General features: G+C 38.4%; 2 protein-coding genes across 2 annotated transcripts in view; one reads left to right on the top strand and one right to left on the bottom strand.

Moving 5' to 3' along the window:
• Nucleotides 1–7,474, top strand: part of Akirin2 (akirin 2) — a 17,801-nt gene extending 10,327 nt beyond the window's left edge. The window contains exons 2-5 of the mRNA XM_008830848.2: nt 3,755–3,898; nt 5,936–6,085; nt 6,230–6,301; nt 6,722–7,474. Coding sequence (XP_008829070.1) covers nt 3,755–3,898; nt 5,936–6,085; nt 6,230–6,301; nt 6,722–6,732 — 377 coding nt within the window. The 3' untranslated portion in view covers nt 6,733–7,474. The remainder of the gene's footprint in view (nt 1–3,754; nt 3,899–5,935; nt 6,086–6,229; nt 6,302–6,721) is intronic.
• A 3,684-nt stretch (nt 7,475–11,158) lies between these two features.
• The window catches only part of Orc3 (origin recognition complex subunit 3), a 92,832-nt gene continuing 82,524 nt past the window's right edge, over nt 11,159–21,466 (bottom strand). Inside the window, exons 17-20 of the mRNA XM_029562383.1 lie at nt 17,647–17,788; nt 14,135–14,251; nt 13,215–13,294; nt 11,159–12,204 (exon numbers count right to left, since the gene is read on the bottom strand). Of these exons, the coding sequence (XP_029418243.1) occupies nt 12,099–12,204; nt 13,215–13,294; nt 14,135–14,251; nt 17,647–17,788 (445 nt within the window). The 3' untranslated portion in view covers nt 11,159–12,098. The remainder of the gene's footprint in view (nt 12,205–13,214; nt 13,295–14,134; nt 14,252–17,646; nt 17,789–21,466) is intronic.

Raw genomic sequence — 21,466 nt, 5'->3', positions numbered from 1 at the left:
CTCTGCAAGAGCAGTCAGTGCTCTTGACCAGTGAGCCATCTCTCCAACCCCCTGAAATTCTTTTTTTTTTTTTTTTTTTTTTTTAAAGGGTATGTTAGGGAGAGATCAAAGAGGTTGTAGAAGGTCACCCAGCTTTTAAATGTTGAGGACACATTCACACTTGTTTAAAGAAAAAAGAAAAAAATGTTTGCGACTGGAAAGATTACTCAGTGGTTAAGAGTGGTTAAGATCATTTACTGCAGAGGACTCAAGCTCAGTTACCAGCATCTACTACAGGGGCAGGGGGTGGCTCACAACTGCCTCTAACTCCACGTCCATGGGCATCTGATGCCTCACATACCCACACGTGTACAAATAAATCTAAAGAAAGTACTAGAGCTTTATTAGTATAAGTCTTTATTAGTTTGTGAAACATAACTACAAAAGTTGGCAGTTTCTTTTATATAGATTTGGAGGGAAAAGGGTATCCTAACAAGTCAATAGGAAATGGATTTGTATTTTAGTTAGATTGAGCTGTCCTTACAAAATCTGCTGCCTGTCTTTGCAAAGTGACTTAGGTTATAACTTTATATTTTACTATCTGAGGAATATTCATTAATTTATTCCTACATGAGGAAGAAAAGCTATAAATTGCTGCAAGGTCAGATTCTGTCATTTCACTGATAACTGTACAGCCAGCGGTTATTTGAGATACTTGAGCAGCTTCTTATGACTGTAGTGATCTAATAATATATGTAGGAAATTTAAAACTTTAATAGACCTGGACTAAAAGTTTAATTTTACATCTTAGACTTTTAGAACTTATAGGCTCCAAAAAGATGATATAACACCCCTCTCCTTCGATTTGGGATTCTCAGCGTTTTTACTCTTTTCCATGTCCCTTCACTTCCTCAGTCCCAGTTTAAAAAAAAAAATGTTTTCTGTGTATGTGTGTGGTGATCAAAGGACAACTTGAGGGAAATCTTCCTGTTTTCCATGTGGATTCTGGGGAATTGAATGTGGGTCTCTTGGAGGCAATCACCCTTCCCCACTGAGCCATCTCTTAGGTCTTAGTCCTATCTTGATGCTGTTTTCTTGCTCTCATCAATTCAGTATGATGAGCAAGCATGCGTGTATGTGCATTTGTATGTGTGTTGCATGCATGTTAGTGTGTGAGTGGTCACACCGATGGCATGTGCATAGAGAGAAGAGCAGGTCATGGGCTATTATCCTGTCATTCTCCAGGTTTTTGCCTTGAGACACAGGATCTCTTACTGAACTGAAAGCTCATTTTAGCTGGGCTGGCTCAGAATCTGCCTGTCTCTTCTGTACCCCAATGCTGGGGTTACAGGACATGCTTTTTATGTGGGTGCTGGGGATGTAAACTCCAGTCATACTTGCAGAGCAAGTGCTCTTAGCACTGATCCATCTCCCTAGCCCCTCAGTTACCTTTTTAAAAGTCCTATGACTGTTTTCTATTTGTGACCTTGTTCATTGTGTCCAGAATTTAAATAGTAAAAATTAAATTTTTTACTATTTAATTATTATTGTGCCTTTACTATTTACCTTCACCTAACTTGTTTTTAAAAATCATCCAAAGTGGGGACTTGAGAGATGGCTCCAGTGGTTAAGAGTACTGGCAGCTCTTTTAGAAGACCCAGGTTTGGTTCTCAACACCTAGAACGCCTCTAAATCCAGTTCTGGGGGATCCAATGTCCTCTTAAAGCCTCCATGGGCACTGAATGCACCTGGTGCATTTACATACACTCAGGCAAAACACTCATGTATAAAAATAACAAAATATTTTAAAAAAATCTTCCAAAGGAATAATGCTGGTTTAATGATGTCTTACCATTAAGGAAGCAAATTCTATTAGCACTCAGTGGTATTTATGAGATTTGAGAATGAAGATGCCTGTAGTCAAGCTCTTGCTCATACTTTTACATGTAGTAATCTATGGTTAAAAAAGTAATGCAGGTTTTAGAACTCATTTTAAGAAATGTTTAGAACAAAAGTTTTACTGTATTTTAATCCTGGGTTTGTTTGAAGCAATTTTTTTGTTTGTTTTTCTTTTTTTGGTCTTTTTGTAATAGGGTCTCCCCGTAGCCCCAGCTGGCCTAGAACTCACTATGCAAACCAGGGTGGCCTTGAACTCACAGAGATTTGCCTGCCTCTGCCTCTCAAGTGCTGGGATTACAGGTATGCACCACCACACCTGGTGCTTGATAACTGCATTTTAAGAAAATGAACTATTTTACTTAAATGGAAAAAGGCCATAACACTTGAAACTTTCTAATTAAAACAGTTGGCAACACCTAAAATGTTTGTTCTTAGAGCCTCTCTTAAAAAGCCTGTTTGTTGCTACTTTTAATTTTTGCTTAATGTTGCTTTCAGTGAGAATTAGTAAACGACTTGGAGTGTAGTTTGACCTGGATAACCTAATTTGGGAGCTAAGGAAGAGAGTGAGAAAGTCTGGGGGAGGAGGCAAAGTTAGTAGAAACCTATACACGTTTTCTGGTGAGATCAAATGATACCTATTTTCAATTAGAAATCTTTCTAAAGTGAAGAATACTGGCTGAAAGGAAATGCTGGGTGTAATTGTACACCTGTCTTAAAGAACTGCACTGTGGTATAGTGGTTCTTAGGACTGAGACCTGTTGCTGTACCACATCACTTCAGAATGCTTTGCTATTAGTCTCATGTTCCCCTTGTGCTTTATATTATGACTAGGATGATTTTATGTAAGATGACGTTTCAGTTCCCATAAACTCTGTCATTTTAGAACTGTGGGCACTTTTTACTGGCCTGTGCCTGAATGTACACAAGCTTTCTTCTAATTATTGGAAATATCTGTTGATTTTAATACTTATGTATGTAATAGATACATGAGCTCTGAGTTTACTCTGAGTAAAATGTGTATTATATGGGCTGGAGAGATGGCTCAGTGGTTAAGAGCCCTAGATGCTTTTGCAGAGGACCCAGGTTAGGTTCCCAACATCCACATGGTGGACAACTGTTCATAACTTCAGTCCCAGGGGAATCCAATGCCGCCTTCTGACCTCCGTGGGTATTGTGTGACACAGGTGCACTTACATATATGCAGGCAATACATTCATACAATAAAAATAAAAATGTTGTAGTTCAGATTCCCTGACCATTATTTATTTTTACTTTTTATTTTGTGAGTGTGTATGCCTTGTGTGTGAGTGCTCACGGAGGTCTGAAGAGGGCATTGTATCTATTGGAGCTGGAGTTAAAAAGAAAATGGTGAGCTGCCCAACATGGGTCCTGTGAACTTAGTTTGGATTGTCCTCTGGAAGAGCCAGAAGCACTCTCAACTGATGTCCATCCCCTGACCATTACTTTGAATAAAAATATTAAAATTACTTTTTCTCAGCTCGTGCTCAACAAGAATCAACTTTGTAGAATAGTTGAATTACAGGTGGTATGCATATGCTATTTATGAATGAGCACCTCTCTTTCAAATTTTTATGTGTATGAGTATGTTGCCTACGTGTCTGTAAGTGCACCACCATGTGTGCAGTGCCTTCGGAGGCCAGAAAAGAGTGTCGAATCCCCTGGAACTAGAGTTATGAATGAGTGTTAGCCAGCATATGGGTGCTGGTTCTTTGCAAGAGCAGCCTGTACTCTTAACTACTGAGCCATCTCTCTTGGCCCTCAAAAGGAATATTTTATCTTTAAGGAATTGTTGCAAGGCCAGCTATGTTTTAGCAAAAAGTTTTCATGTTGCCAAATTTTTACTTTTTTCTTTTAGAACAAATTCTGTACAACATAAAACAGGAATATAAACGCATGCAGAAGAGAAGACATTTAGAAGCTAGTTTTCAACAGACAGACCCAGGTTGTAGTACTGATGCACAGCCACATGCATTTCTCCTCAGTGGACCAGCATCACCAGGTAACAGGAAACTTTAACAATGAAAAGAAATGTTAAAAAAAAAAAATGTTATACAGTATGGAAAAAATGAAATTCAAATGCCTACAGTGAGTTAAGCTCTTTTTTCCCTTAGATTGAAAGCAATTTTATGCTAAGTATTATATAATATTTAAAAAATATGATAACAGTTTTCATCTGGATTCCCATCAACCAAAGACTAAGTGGACATTGTGTCAATATAACGATTTGTAAATTTCATTGGGAAAATCACCAGTATACCATATACTTGTTAGGTATAGCTCATATCATTGAACGCTGCTATTTTTTATCAATCTCCTGTAATTACTGGTCTGGCAGTTAAAACTCAGAAATTCTGCTGTATAGGTTTTATAGAAACGTCTGTCTGTATTCTCTCGCACACTTGTCATATTGGGCTGGGTTTCTAAAAGTTTTTTTTTTTTTTTAAGTTCTGTATCAATTCTTGTCTTTGCCTTTTGGAAGAAATGTAACTTTTGTGGAGAAGTTTTTTTTGAGACAGGGTCTCCCTTGTAGTCCCAGCTGACCTGGAACTTGCTATGTAGACCAGGTTGGCCTTGATCTCAGAGATCCGCCTGCCTCTGCCTCTGCAGTGAGCTGAGGTTAAAGGTGTGTGCCACCACAAGGCAAAAGGCTGAAGTTACATACGGTAATGTTCAGTAGTTGCTTTCCTTAGCTGGGATAGGAAAATCTGGCAGAATAAAGATAAATAAAACTATAAATAAGGTAGTCAGAATTTGATCAGGGAACATGAAGTTGTTCAAAATTAAATACTGGAGCATTCCTGCCAATTTAAGAGACCAAGTGTAAGTGGGTGAAATATGATGGCGAGGGGATGACTCAGAATAAACTAAGGTCATTATAAGTTCATTCTTAGTTTACTTAGAATGTCAATTAGCAGCCTTTACAAAGCTGGGAATTTCAAAGTTAGGATAGCCTTTGTAATTGTCTAAAGCTAGTGTATGTATTCTTGTGACAGACGCAGATCTAGGAAGCCTAGTTAACTGGAGTGAGTCATGCAAATGATAAGGAGCAAGTGGAGGCAAAATAAGGAAGCAGTTGTTAGTGTGTGCTTGTAGAAAATCCTTGGCAGAAATGTTGGAGCAGATGGCACTCATAATCCTGAGCTATCAGGAAAATTATCACAAATGTTCTTAAGCTGAGGAAAATGATGTTTTTAGAAGATTGAGGTACCTCAAGTAATCCTTAAAAGAGGATGAATTTCTAAGGAAATCTTTCATATGAAGTATCTTACTCTAGTAATACCAGGTGGCTGTTGTTACATGAATAATCTTTAAGGACTCTGAACCATAAAATGTTGATTAGGTCTTTATTGTCAAGTAGGTATTGTTAATTAAAAACAAACTTAGAAAAAGTACACAATTCAGAGGAAATAAACATGCTCAGTGCTCTGTCAAGAGGTCACAGAATGAACATTGCATCTTTGTTCATAAATTACCTGGTAGAGAGATGCCAACATCCTGTTTTCTCCCAGTAAACTATTTAATGGAGGCCTGTGTCTTAAAATTTAAGAAAATTTTCTCATAAAAATTTGTATTCATTATAAAAATACCAAAGTAATAATTCTTGCTAATTTGATGAAATTGATGAAGTGTCTTTACAGCTTAATCATGTTACTCTAATTAGTAAATAAAGTGAAGTTTTAGACCAGAGATTATATTTCTTTTGTAGCAATGTTTGTAAACTAGTCACTAAAACACTGCATGACTAGTTAACTTGCTAGAACAGAAATTCAATGTAATGGGCTCCATTATTGCCATGTTTTTTGTTTGAAGTTTTCTCCACTTTAGCTTTTTTCCCTTTTGATAATTTCTCAGGTGTTTTTCCAGAGTCACAGGCTGATAGTTTAAAGCATGCTTTAAGATTACTTGGGAAATTCTGTGATAAATTTTAAAAAATGAATTTTAAACTTAAAATTTTAAGCCACTGAAAGTTCTAAATGAAGTCCTCCATTTAGGAGTTGGTTTCTGTTCTAAATAAAGTGCTATGTCTTGTTCACAGGGACTTCGTCTGCAACATCTTCACCATTAAAAAAAGAACAGCCCCTATTTACTCTACGACAGGTTGGGATGATATGTGAACGTTTATTGAAAGAACGTGAAGAGAAAGTTCGAGAAGAGTATGAAGAAATACTGAACACAAAACTTGCAGGTAAAGGAATTAGTTTAAAATATTACAGAACTCATTTTAAGTTCTTTACTGGCGATGATTGAGGTATTAGAATTGTTTCACTGTATGCTTTATAGAATAGGGTATTCTGCAAGTCATGTAATTGAAATGCACCTTTATTTGTAGAACAATATGATGCATTTGTGAAATTCACGCACGATCAAATAATGCGACGATATGGAGAACAGCCTGCTAGTTGTAAGTATTTGATCTTTGAATTACAAACTGGAAAGAGTATCTTTTAAGGTGGAAATATTTTCATTTTCAAGAAGAGTCAAACATATGGAGAAAAGGCTGGTTTTAAAAAGTAAAACTTTGTAAGCCGGGCATGGTCATGGTAGTGCACACCTTTAATCCCAGCAGAGGCAGGTGGATCTCTGTGAGTTCAAGGCCAGCCTGGTCTATATAGTGAGTTCCAGCCCAGCTGGGGCTACAGGGAGACCCTTTCCAAAAAAAAAAAAAAAAAAAAAAAAAAAAAAAGTAAAACGTTGCAAAGCCTATTTTTCACTTAAATACCTAGACAATGTTGGGCATGAATTATCTGGTATATTTGCATTTTATTTCAAAGAATGAAGTTTGACCTGTACTTTGCACTAATACTACTTTTCTCTTTTTTAGATGTTTCATGAATCGTGCTTTTTTGCATTTGTGGGCTGCCTTGTTCCTTGTTGAGTTGTTACAGGAGGTCCCAACTGACATACAGCAATGCCAGTGCCCATCTGTGAATACAGGTTTCAAGCTTTCGTCAGTGGCAACCACTCTTAGGCAGCAACAACTGGTTTTGGAAATTTCTGTGATGTCGTTACCACCTGGATGTGGACCTTTGCTACTTGTATTAATACCAGTGGCCTCATTTTGCTGTATCATTACAATTTGGCTTCTTATATTAATGTTTGAAAGGATTAAAGCTGGTATTCTAGAACATGCCCTTCACTGGTTATGTAAATAAAACTGTAGAATGGCACTTCAAATGAAGTTAGTGTGATTTTAATTGTTCACTACAACCAAGCTGTAACCAGTTATTAATAATTTAGAATGTAATCCCAGGACAGTTAAGCAGTTTAGCTACAGTACTTCTGTGAAATAGTGGAGGAGGAGGGCAATTCTGTATTCCAGGACTTCTTGGGGTTTCAGAATGGGTTTATATGATTTCGTTTTTATTTTATTTTTTGGTAGTTTTATTTATTCTATCAGTCTTTTTAACAAATGTTTATTGCTGCGTTCATTCCCCCCTCCCCCCACCAGTGTATCATTGTTTTACTGCCCTTGTAGTACTGGTTTAGTTGGAAGAATAAAACATTTACTTCTATTCTGCTTGTTTTCTAATTGTACACATGGGTAGCATTTGAATAAAACAATGTTTTAAAACAAGCATTTTCTAGAAATCAATGAAGTTAATTTTCTGGTAATGTTTGCCCTTTCAGTGCCAGTTTCAAAAATTAAGTTCTGATTCACAGTTGCTTCTGTAATGTATTGTATGACAACATCACATTGTAGGATCTAACAGGTATAGAATTTTTACCTTAAAAGTATTCAATGTTATTGTTTTGAATGTTGTGAAATATTGTTTAGCTTCTGTTGCTGTGATAAAATACCTGACAAAAAAGCAGGTTTGGGTAGAAAGGTTTTATTTATCTTGGCTCACAATTTCAGGTTACAGTTCATTATTATGGGGCAGTCAAACCAGTAGGAACTTCCATCCAGAGAAATGAATACAGACATGCTTTGTACGGCCCTCACCCAGGCGCTGGTGCCCATTTTGAGACTGGCTCTTCCCATATCAATTAAGGTAATTAAGACAGTCACACTCAGGCCACCCTGATGTAGACAGTCCCTCGTTGAGACTTTCCAGGTGATTCTAGGTTGTATCAAGTTGACAATTTAACCTACAGGAGGACTGACTGAACAGATGTAACACACTTCCCATAGCTTTCTTACAATGAAGTGAGCAAACTGCGTGAAGGCAAGCACCATTGTAATATCTGTAGTTGGAAGGTTAGGGCGGGAGAATCAGGAGTTCAAGGCCAGCCTCAATGAACTATATGAGACCCTCTCTCATGAAAATAAAAGCAACACGGGGTGTGATGGCGCATGCCTTTAATCCCAGCACTTGGGAGGCAGAGGCAGGTGGATCTCTGAGATGGAGGCTAGCCTAGTCTACTGAGTTCCAGGCTGGCTGGGGCTGCAAGAAGACCCTGTCTTAAAAACTATTGCGCAAAAATATTCTTCAGTGAACTTTTTAAACAAAAAATTAAAAAGCTTTGATTTTTTTTTTTTTAAATTATGAGTGTTTTGTGGCGCGCACACACACACAGACACACGTGCAGTGCCTGTGGAGAATCCAGAGTGCATTGGGTCCCCTGGAACTGGAGTTAGAGCTGGTAGCTGCAGTAACTGCTGAACCATCTCTAGCCCCAAATTCGTTTACATTTTTTTAGAGATTTTGTCTGGGCTGGAGGGATGGCTCACTGTTCAATGGCATATGTCCACTCATTACACCAACCCCCCCCTTTTGCAGGGAGCGGGGCTGAGATCCGCCTGCCGTTGCCTCCTGAGTGCTGGGACTAAAGGTGTGTGCCACCACACCCAACTTCATTACATCAATCTTAAATGTAGGAGGATATATATGTACATTTATAATATACTCAATGGGAAGGGAAGTTTGTCTTTTTTTCCCTTCCCTTTTTGAGACAGGGGAGCCCCAGGTGGCCTGGAAACGACTGTCTACCAGACTGGCCTCAATCTCTGAAAGATCTGCTTCTGCTTCCAGAGTGCTGGGACTAAAGGCATGTACCAGGCACATTTTTTTAACTTGCTAATTGCTTTCCATAATTTCATTTAAAGACAAGTCACTAAAGTGATGTAGGTTTTAAACAAGATCCCTAGTCGACATAAATCTGTATGAGAAACATTGGTTATAGCACAAGGTGGCTATGTTGCTCAATCTCTTAGTACCGAGATTCTCAATCTTAACATTACTGGCACTTTGGGCCAAATTGTTTTCATTCTATCTTCATTCTAACATCTCAGGTCTCTTGATAGGTGTCACTACCTCTAGTTTTGCACAGCATCTAGTGATCATTTGAAGGTTTAAGTGTCTTTTCCTTAGATTGCTTCCTACTTCATAAAGCAAACCTTACAGTGATCTACAGAGAGGGCACTGTGACTGCACTGTTGCCTCTCATTCATTGAGCCACCCTACCCTCACTGGCTACCGCTTGTTCTTTTGGTATCCTGGGGGTATTCCTGCCTTAGGGCATTTGGCATCCCTACTGTCTACCTAGTGGGTTCACCCACAAAACTTCATGGGTAATTTTTTCATCACTTAAGGTCTGTTATACTTTGCTGAAGTATAAAACAAGGATCTTTGTTCCTTAGAGTATCTCAGAAGTTCCTGGCACATAGTACATGCCCAATATTTTTCTGAATAAACAAATAGTACTTGAAAGTTTTAGATTAGCGTTTCACTAAAAGTGAGAGTACCCCAATTCTAAATCTGAAGTTTCAGTTTTCCTGAATTAAGGAACAGACAGGTTTGAACTGATCTTTTGTAGGATTCCAAGTGATTACCACAAATCAGCTTCAAGTTTTAATATTACAGGTCTTTTGGATATTTACTATGAGAACAGTACAGTTTCCATTGTGCTATGTGGAACCACAGATGTGGTTCAGAGCATGGCATGCATTTAGGTTGTACACATACAGTCAAGTGCCCAGGAAAAGGGGGGGAGGTAAAATCGGAACTTGTACCTCAGACAAAAAAAGGAACCTGCTAGTCTCAACAAGGCTAGTTCCTATATTTTTTATGCATAAAATATACTGTTTAAAGAAGTGGTTTCTAATTTGGGCACAGTGAAATGCCTATGATCTCAGAACTCAGGAGGTGGAGAAAGGATCATGAGCTTGAGGCAAGCTTGGGTTACACCACAGTGTAAGGCCAGCCTTGGAATACATAGTGAAAACCTGACTCAAAAAAGCTTCTGAACAATTTTATCTGGTGCACACTTGTGTCTTTTGAAAGCTGGAAGAAGCCTTTTGATGGTACTTTCATTAAGCCAAGTGTATAGTATTGTTAAACTTCCTCAAGGCCAACTGCCTCGAAGAGGCAATAGATGGAAAATCTTTAAAATCATCTACACAAGTCTTTTCCCAAGATGTTTACAAACCGTTGATTAACATGATTGTCAATTTGTTGGGATCTACAATCATCTAGGAGACAAGCCTCTGGGTATGCCTAGGAGGGATTATCTAGATTAACTGAGGTGGGAAGACTTGCCCTAAATGTGGGTGGCACCATTCCTTGGGCTAGAGTCCCAGACTGCCTTAAAAAAAAAAAAAGCTAGCTGAGCATCAGTATTATCTCTTCTCAGGATACCCTGTAACCAGTCCTGCCATGACTTCCCTATACCCTTGAATTATGAACCAAAACAAACTGTCCTTAGGTTACTTTTGTCATTTTTTCATAGCAAGGAGAAAAGTATTAATTGTAACAAAATGTAACACCAGTGAAGACACATTTAAATGATGAGGAATGGCTAGAGTATGGAGAAAACATTGGTATATTCTATAAAGGTAAATCATGGAATCATACTGCATTCATTCACATAGCAGAAATAGTATGACAGACGATCTGCTTGATGCCATTGTTCAAGGACCCTTAGGATGATAGGCTCTGCCTTTGTCACAAGATGTTAAAGATTGTATTTGCTTAGTTACTTCCTGGTGGTGGTAATTTTGTGTATATATATTATCATAAGCTTAACTTTCAAGCTGAGTGTCCTGTATGCCTAAGTACATTCTGCCAAACAAATCTTTGAGATGAAGATGGTAAGGGGTTAACCTAATGAATGCTATTCTGGTCATGACCCCCTCCTTCCCTTTAAAACTCTACAGGACTATATACCATCTGTTCTGCTTTGCAGTTGATTCTTTGATTCTGTTACTTTGGGGTCCCCAACTCTTTGAGCCTTAATAACATTTCTGATCATTTGTTTTGGGGACATATTTTGGGGCAATTTTAATGTATTTGAAGCCAAACTTTTTTTTGGGGGGGGGAGTACCAGCTACTAATTAATGCCACCTAAGCCCATTATTGTGTTGCCAGAGGTCTGAGACATTTTAAATCCATACACAATTTAACACCCACACACCAGAATTGACATATATACTAAAATTGCTCTCAAAGTTGTATGTGCACATGCATGCACACACACTGCAACTACAAGCTAATGCTAAGGCTTGGTAACAAAGTCTGTTTTTTGAGGGGGAACGTCTTCACTGCCCCAACCAAATTTGCATGGAAATTTGGTAATGTTAAGCTTCTGAATTCTCTCTGGAGTTGAACATTAAATAATGAGCTTTAAGTGTCTGATTCATTATGTATTAAGTTCTTATATTGGAAGAGATCATTTTACCTGTGTCTTACTTTTACCCTTCTGAGTTTTGTAAGCTTGGAGAGCACTACATGGCTGTAAGTCTCCATGACTGAACATCTAGAAGTATTTACTGCCATTAAGTATAAAGCCAAACAACTTAGAAGACTTGTAAATTGCAAGATTAAAGGAAATGGGGAGGCAGAGGCAGTTTTAGAGCCCTTCTAGGAATGGAAAGAAAACCTATAGCACATTGATGTTATACAATACATTAAAGTGAGAAGTTTTAGTACAAGAATTCAAAGAATGAGTCCTGCTATACCAATTAGAAGTAACACTGAATAAAGACATTTATTCCATTTACATACATTCAAGAAGGATTTACTCAGAATTTAGTACGACTCGGTGGAAAGTACAGTGATGTGCCAGAGGTTTAGTCATGTAAGCATGATGATTAGATTTCTGAAGTACTCCAAAGACGTTTTGATTATACCTGTTTTGGGTTAGCAGTCCACTTTCTGGCTAAACATCACAAGAGGATTACACATTCCTCACCAGAACTTTCAGTGGCATATAAATATTCTTACAGGAGGTGTGGTCCTTCTGCCTTCACTCCTTGCTTTCTAGCAGCCTCCCCATGTTAGCCTTGCCACATGATCAGTCTTCTGCTTTGTGGATTTTATAAACCCTAAAAGTTCTAGTTCAGAAACAGCTCTAATGAACCGAGCACTGGAGACCAGCTAAGGAAATCAGCTAATAAAGTATTTTTTAACAAAAAAGCTAAAATGTCAAAACTTTTGAGACAGGGTATGTAGCTTTGGCTGGCCTGAATTAAAGGCCACCATGCCCGGTCAAGTTAAAATGTTAACTGTTAAATTCAAATAGGTGTTTGAAATATTTGTAATTATAACCTTGTTTATTGGAAAAAAATTAAATATTAGACTTCACTATTAGTAAGATGCAGGCAGAACTGGGTGTCATATTACATGCCTATAACTCCAGCGCTTGGGAGATGGAGATGGGACTTTAATGCCCTCCTCAGTTATATTGAGCTTGAAGTCTGCCTGGGCCACATGATACTGTCTCAGAAAAAATACCAGATAGAAAACAAATGTAAAAGTGATGGACTCTTATGTAAACCTACATTTTCCCATAGTATAGGAATGGCCCCCTCCCAAGTATCTAAAAGTACATTTAAGTTGAGAATTTGGGGCTGGAGAGGTGACTCAGTGGTTAAGAGATGACTGCTCTTGCAATGGACCCAGGTTCGATTCCCAGCACCCACACGGTGGCTAAGAAAAGTTTGTAAATCCAGTTCCAGCGGAGCCGACACTCTTCTGACCTCTGTGGGCATTGCAGGACATGGGTGCACTTATATACATGTAAGTCCGTACACTCAAACACATAAAATAACAAAAAAATAAAATGTTTTAAAAGTTGAGACTTCAATGACCAATTTCATTTTTAGTAAAATTTGGAGTATATATTTGAGATAAAATATTTTAGGTTTGTGTCATATTAAATTCAAAATATTTAGAAATTTAGGTTATTCTAAGATAGTATGGTTAATATTAACAATACATCTTGATGAATCTAAATGTAAATTTAGGTGTTTATAGCTTATTTTCGGTGCTGGGCCTTGAACGCAAGGCCCTGTGCTCTACCACTGAGTACTCCTCAACTTGAAACTTACAATCTTCTGTACTAGGACACTGTAGAACTGGTACTAAAAAGGATACTGGATAATTTCACTCATTTCTTCTGAAGTTGTAGAACTTGCATCCATTTTTTCAGCAGCTGTCACAACTGTTGCAAAAGCCTTTTGAATATACAAAACAGAAGAAAATAAGAACTGGACATCCATTTCTAGACTCCCTGTGTTTATAATTAAGCAGGGTTTAATACTGCTACTATAGATAGCTTGTACATACCTTTTTCATTATATCAAATTTCAAATTCTTGAAACTACATTGTCTCATCAGGTATAAATTAAAAAATAACTACTTTTGATAGTCTTGTTTCAGAGAGCTATGAAGCAGAGAAGAGTAAGAAACCCATTCAAAAATTTAAAAGAAAGCTCTGTCTCCTATCAATTTCTTACTCCAGGAAAATACATATATTTCATAGAGGCAGCTAATGCAGCATATTTTTTTCATGGTGACAAGACATCAGTCACAGGACATTCAGAGAGTAAGCTCTCTGTAAAATCTCAGAGGGCAAGAACAGCAATAGCTGTCTGTTGCTTTATCAACTACTCCTTACTCCTGATAATTCAATCTGTTGTGTAGTCATTCCAGTTTTTCCATTTATGCAATAAGGTAAATACTAGTGAATATTGTACTTCTTTATTTTGTGAGATACACAGAGCTGACCCGAATCATTCGGCTTTTGCTTGTTGCTGTACAGTTAGATCACATACTTATTTTGACTTGTTACAAACAGAACTGCCTTAGTTTAAGGAATGTAGGATTCAAACAGGAGGCTGGGAGTGAAAGCTGCTGAAGCTGCTATTAATTTCTAAGGAATTTCTAAAGTATAACACAATTCGTGCTTTCCAATTGAATTTAAAAAATAAAAGGTGAATTCAAGCGTACCAAAAGCATAAAAATATTCTAGGAAAGTTGCCACAGGTAATGAAATGCTCTTGTCTGTAACATACCTCTGACCAGTCAGCAAGGTTGATGAGCCTGCTACACTCCAGGTGAAGTTTATATGCTACACACACATCAGGGGCGACATTTGGAATGCAGCCTTCCTCACTTTTCAGGGCTTCATTCTAAGAAAACAATAAAGTTGACTACCTCTTAAAAACGGTCACCAAAAAGCTATTACTGAACTCCTAATCTATATTTAGTAAACCAGTAAGAGGAACTTTTTAGTTTCTTCTCATAGTTTAAGAGTTGTTATTAGTGCAATACTAGCAATTACTAAATCAAATTAGTAAATGCATATCATTAATAGGAGTATAAGCTATCTCTCAAAGAAAAGGACTGTTGCCAACACTGCATATTTTTTGTTTTTATTTTTGAGACAGGGTCTTAAAATAGTCTAGGTTAACCTGGAACTTGGTCTGTTGTCCCTGAACCTCTAGGATTACATGACTGCAACACCATATCCAGCCAACACTGCAGATCTTGTCTTTTTAAAAATTTTTTATTATTTTTATGTGTATGCGTGTATTGCCTGCATGTAGGTTAAGTGCACCCATGTAGTGCAAATGCCCGCAGAGGTCAGAAGAGGCTGTTGGATCCTCTGGGACTGGAGTTATGGACAGTTGTTAGCTGCCATGTGGATGCTGGGATTCAAACCTGGGTCTTCTGCAAGAATAGTCAGTGTTCTTAACCACTGATCCATCTTCCCAGCACCAAGATCTTGTCTTTCAAGATTTATTTTTGTGTGTATGTATGTGTCTGTGTGAATGTTTGCCATTTGTATCCAGGTGCCTGCAAAGGCCAGAAGAGAGTGTCAAGATTCCCTGGAACTGGAGATACAGGTGTGGATACTGGGAACTGAACTCAAATCTTTTGGAAGAGCAGGAAGTACTCTTTTTTTTGAGACAGGGCCTCCCTGTAGCCCCAGCTGGCCTGGAACTCTTTATGTGGACCAGGTTGGCCTTGAACTCACAGAGATCCACTTGCCTCTAGTGCTGGGATTAAAGGTGTGCGCCACCACACCGTGCAGGAAGTACTCTTAACCAGCCCCTAAAACTGCAGATCTTAGGCCCGATAGAAACTGTCAGTATTGGTTTAACCTATTTATAATCCATGTTTTTATTAAGAAACAACATACACAAAATGAAGTGTATTATATTCCCCCAAAGACTATAAAATCATATCAGTTTGTTTCTGTAACTCCACAAAATGTTAAGATTTTGTAAAAGTTTTAATTTTTAGTTCATATATTAAGACTTTTTGTTGTTATTGCCAGCCTGGTCTACAGAGTTCCAGGACAGCGGGGGGCTACAGAGAGACCCTGTCTCAAAAGAGCAAAAAAGAAAAATTATTGAAAAAAAAAAAAAAGACACATACACAAAACCCTTTTGCTATTAACATTTTTAAATTACATTTATTTAAAGTGTGTGTGTGTGTGTGTGTACATGCCTGTTGAGTGTTGAGGTCAGAGGACAATTTGCAGTATAGTTTTTTCCTTCCAACACTTGGGTCTTAAGGATTGAACTTAGGTAGTCAGGACTGGCAACAAGTGCCTTTGCCCACTCAAGGCTGAACCATCTCACCAGCCTGTTCTTTAAATATGAAATTATTGGGACTGGAGAGATGGCTCAGCAGTTAAGAGCACTTAGCGCTCTTGCAGAAAACCAGAGTTCAGTTCCCAGCACCCACACTGGGTGGCTCACAGTAACCTGTACTTTCAGCTCCACAGGATCTAATACCTTCCTCTGAACTCTCCTTACTCATAGGAGCACAGACCTACACAGAAGCACATGTAAATATATAATAAAAAAATTAAATCTTTAAAAATAAAATTACCAAGCTCCTGAATCACCATCATCATTGAAAACTACTGACATAACTTCCTACAGTATCTCTCCCAATAATCACATCTGCATGCCACTTGGTGAGAAGCCAGTACTTTGGGATGCTTTTGTAGGTTTTTATGGAATCACTTCAGTTTTTTTAAAAAACACTTTTAATTTAAAAATTATTGCTATTGTGTATGTGTATGATATGTGTGGGAGGTGTGTATGTGCCATAGATAATGCATAAAGAGGTCAGAGGACAACTTTGGTGTTGATTTTCTCCTTCCACCTTTACATGGGTTCTGGGGACTGAACTCAGGCTATCAGGCTTATGTGGCTAGTGCTTTAGCCCCTTTATCCAATGAGCCACAATGCCCAGGCACTATGGGTTTTTTTTTTTTTTTTAATTATAGTCTCACTAACTATCCCTGGCTGGCCTTGAACTCAGTGATCTTAGCCTGTGTAGTGCATGTGTGTAAGCATGTGCTATCACTCTTGACTTGGTAGTTATTTCTAAAGCATCTTTTCTGAAGGTTTTCTCTAGGAACCTAACTGAGTTGATAACTTAGAACTCTTTCCATGCGTGTGTATGTGTGAAAATGCTAGCTGTTTATCTACCTACCTACTTAATATCTTCTCAGTGTCTAAAGTGCTCATTTTATCTGTCATAAGGAAGATAGTTTTATTTATTTAATCTTTATTTCATGTGTATGAGTATATTGCCTGCATGTATGTCAATTCACCTGTGTCATGCAATCCCTGAGAAGGACAGAAGAGGGCACCAGATCCCCTGGAACTAGAGTTATAGACAGTTGTCAGCACCAGGTGGGTGCTGGGAATTGAACCTGGGTCTTCTGCAAGAGCAGTCAGTGCTCTTAATTGCTGAGCCATCTCTCCAGCCTCAGGAAGGTAGTTTAAAAAATCTGAAGCTGTTCTGATCTCTCTTTTTTTCTTTTTTTTAGGCAACTGGCTCTACCCTAGTGTATCACCTTAGGAGCCTCTGCAGCAGACTGACAGCCATTCTCCACAATACCTCTGCAGATACTCTCAGAATAGATTTCTTATTTTGATTTAAAATCTAAGATGTAATCCTAAAGTATTTTTTCCATTAGAAATTAGCATTTGGATCTTCAAATACTTACTATTAGGCCATATTACCTAACCCTTGGCCATCTATGGGAAACATTTATCTTCTAAGGGTAAGCAGCATTACATTCTCAAGTTTTATACCTATGAGTTGCTGTTTTATAAAAAATATTTGCTTATTTAAGTTTGTGCGTGCCCAGGTGTGGGTGAGAGGACAACTTATAGAAGTCCTTTCTCTCCAAACAACAAACTCAGGCCTTAAGGCTTGGAGCAAGCAGTGGCCCCAACCTTAGCTGAACAACTACTGACAGCTGATTACTGCTGGGTGAGGGAGAGCTGATCTTCTTTAAGGGCACTCAGGGATATCTGGGCACTCAAACTTGACTTGACAGGCCTTAACATACATGACAGAAAGCATGAAATCTGCTGGGGCAGGGGTATAAAGATGATTAAGATGTTTTGCATGAAGTCCACAAAAATTCACGTTGAAAATATATATTGAAAAAAAGTTGAAAGAAAACAGAACTGCAAACTTAAAATACTTTAGTGAAATCAAAGTCTCAGGGTTGAGCTTAACTGTTATGTTAGAGAACTGAATCTGCTTTTACCTTTAGATAATAATAGGGATTATTGAGTGCGGTGTGGAGAGCGATTCGTGGAGCAGCATTTAAATGCTCACGAAGCGTGTGGGCCGCACTGAAGTACAACACCTCATGCAGAGGCTGGCTCTCAGGAGGCAGAAGGTAATCCCTGAAACAACCAAAACCACATATCAACATCGGTAAGTACAGGTTTCTTTGCAATTTAGTAGTCTTGTTACTCCTCTATGACTGAACAACTGTTACTTAAAAAGTGAAATTAACAACAAACAAAACTCAAATGCTGGATTTCATACAGTTTCATTTAGAATTGCATCTCATTCATACTAATGTTAAAGATTTCCTCTTTATAAGAAATTATATATTTTGGTTTTGAGTCAAACCTTAAAGAACAACCTTTTATCAAAGATTTGAGCATTTGTTATACTTATGCTCAAAATTTCTAAAGCAGAACTTTAAAAAAATATGGCTGAATTTCTTAAGATTAAAAAAAAAAAATTCTCCTTCATCTACTCTTTTTTGGAAGTGTTTAAACACTGCCTGGAACTGAGAGTTCAGGAAATTCTTCTTGGATCACAAAAAAAAAAAAAAAAAAAAAGCTGTACTTGGTACCAATTTTCATGAACATTGGTAACTCAAATGTTTGTTTTAGGGGCTGAACAGATGGCTCAGCAGTTAAGAACACTGTTTTCTTGTAGAAGACCCAGGTTCAAATCCCAGCACCCACATGGCAGCTAACAACTGTCCGTAAGGGATCTGACAGCCTCTTCTGATCTCTGTGGGTATTGCATGACATGGGTGCACTTTCCTATATGCAGGCAATACATGCAGAAGTATAAATAAAAACAATGAATAAAAAAATTTTTTTTTAAAGTTTAATATACCAGAATTATTTTTTCCTTTGGAAAGCAGCTAAGATAGGGATGGCTCAGTGGAGAAAAGCGGTAACAGTTATTGCAGCACAAGTAGAAGTTTCAATCCCTAGCACCCATGTAAAATGGATGTAGCCACGTGTACCTGTAACCCCAGTGTTGTGAGGGTAGAGACAGGAGGATTGCTGGCCACCAGCCAAGCTCCAGGCTCAGTTACAGAGCCTGACTCAAAGGAATAAGGGAGAGAATAATGAAGCAGGACACACAACATCTTCCTCTGGCCTCCATTCACAGTATACCCACATATACTACACACACACACACACACACACACACACACACACACACACTTCAAAAAAAAATTTAAAAAGCAGCAGGGGCTGGAGAGATGGCGCAGTGGTTAAAAGCACTGGTGCTTTTGTAGAGGACCTGGGTTTGGTTCCCAGCACCCACATGGCGGCTAACCTCCATCCTTAACTCTAGTTCCAGGGGGATCTGACACCCACTTCTGACCTCCTTAGGTATCGCACGACACACATGCAGGCAATACACTCATACACATAAATTAAAATACAGCAAAAGATTAAATTTTAGCTTCAAAGTATTTAAAAACAAAATTTTCATCAACAAAATTTCAATTATTACAAAAATGAGCATAACCGAATTCTTTTTTTTAAAAAAAGAAATTGAGCTAAATGGCAAACCAATTTTAATCAAATATAAACTTAAAAAAAATAAGGCATTAGAATGATTACTTTTACTCTATACTGAGCTTATGAAGCTGTCTGTGACAAGTCTGACACCATCTGTAGATGACCTGCAGGGTAGCAAACTGGAAGAGAAGCTTGGCACACAAAGCCTAAAGACAGAACAGTAAATTACAAAAGGGGATTTAAATAGTTAACTTACATCTGTTCCTAAAGAAGATTCTAGGGTTTGAGCAGTCCTGATCTTAAAATGTGCTAGTCATAAGACAGATTGTGAAGCTTCTTTTCCTATGGTAAAGGCAGGGCATGCAGCTACACTAGTCTAGCCACTAAAGACATTATTCCTCCTATGACCCTCCAAGCGTCCTGGAGAGGATGCCACTTCCTAAGAACCCCCTACACTGGTGCTGTCAGTGGCTCTGAAGAAGAGAGGAAGCAGAAAGGGAATCCAGCACGCATACTCCTCCTCCTCCCCATCCTCACATTTCAAGAGCTCCTGACCTCTACACATTCTATTTCTAGATGACGTTCCTTCTCTACAGTCCACTAGGACAAAGCCTACTTGAAGCAGCATATGATTTTGAATTGGTATTCTGCTTATATTTATCTTTTTTTTTTTTGGTCTTTTTGAGAAAGGGTCTCCCTGCAGCCCCAGCTGTCCTGGAACTCACTATGTAGACCAGGCTGGCCGTGAACTCACAGAGATCTGCCTGCCTCTGCCTCCCGAGTGCTGGGATTAAAGTCATGGCTGGCTACTTATATTTACCTTTAAATGACAACTTTTCTCCAGACCAAAGAGATCTATCTGCATTGTGGGCCCCGTGGAGAAATGGAAAGGGCCTTCTGATGGATATCAGATAGGAGACAGGGGCTGTGTGACACTGGCAGAATCACACCCTCTCTTTGGGCTTTGGCTGCCACCTAATTCCTCTCATCTTCGTTTTATTTCCTTTCTTTCTTTCTTTTTCCTCTCCTCCACTTCCTTCCCCTTCCTCTCCCTTTTTCTTTGCCTCTGTTCCCCTCTCCCTTTTCCACTTTAGCCTTAACATAATACAGTCTTTTATATAAAAAATTATTTATTTATGTATATGTGTGGGGTTGTGCACATGTACACAGGTGTCCTCAGAAGCACAGATCCTTAGGATCCCCTGGAGCTGGAGTTACAGGTGGTTGTAAGTCACCTGACACTGGGAATTGAATGCGGATCTTCTGCAAGAGCAGGGCATACTTTTAACCACCAGGCCCATCTCTCCAGCCCCATACTACAATACAAATTTCTTCCCTCCTACTATGGGAAATTTTGTGATTTCACAACAAAGTTCAAACATTCTCAGCATTATTTCAGCAACTTCAAAGAAAGGTTGAAGAGTCAGACATAATAAGCAAAAGTCAGGAAAGGGGAGTGGCTGTGTGGTTTTAGAGCTTTTGATTTGGAGTATGATGGAATGCATAGACTTGATATTTGGCTTATAAATCACATAGGAAAATTACTATTAGTGACTAAAAGGGTCACAACTTGGTAAAAGGGAAGATTCAGGAGCTTGGGCCAGAAATGATAAGAACAGGAAGGCCTAATGAGGCGAAAAAGGAAAAATCTCTATTAGCTCTAAAGTGTGACTCTACTAGTTCTTCAGTTCAGTTTTGGATGTATTGCCTTTTGTTATGACACACTCTCTCTTAAAAATTAAACAAAAAAAACCTTATTTTTATTTTTTGTGTGTATGAATGTTATGCATGTGTGTAAGTATACCCATGTCATGCAGTGCCTATGGAGGACCGAAGAGGGTGTCTGATCCCCTGGAACTGGAGTTACGGACGGTTGTGAGCCACGATATAGGTGCTGGGATTTGAACTCGGGTCTTCTGCATGAACAGCCAGTGCTACTAACCGCTGGGCCATCTCTTCAGCCCCGACACACACTTTTTAACATTCTTGTTAAACTTCCCTGCTTATTTTGCTGCTCTCTCCTAAAATTAATTTCTTCCTCAGTAACGAGGAATAGTAACTCTGACTTAACAGTCCTAGGAAATGGAATTCTTCACATTCAGGAAGAATATTATTTGTCAGAAAATGACTGTCTTCAAGGCACTATTTTTTTTCTCTACATTATTGTATTCAGTGCCTTCTCTGCTGCTGAGTTTGAACTACCTTAATCAAAACCAAACAATAGCCAAAACAATCCAAGCAACAAAACAAAAGCACCCTGCCCTATTATAAATAATAGTAAAGTATTTTTTAAATTAAATTTTT

Source organism: Nannospalax galili, unplaced genomic scaffold, assembly GCF_000622305.1.
Source record: "Nannospalax galili isolate Female #2095 unplaced genomic scaffold, S.galili_v1.0 scaffold1395, whole genome shotgun sequence".
Classification (NCBI taxonomy): Eukaryota; Metazoa; Chordata; class Mammalia; order Rodentia; family Spalacidae; genus Nannospalax; species Nannospalax galili.
Note: the sequence above shows the minus strand (reverse complement) of the source record. Positions and strands in the feature narration are given on the sequence as shown.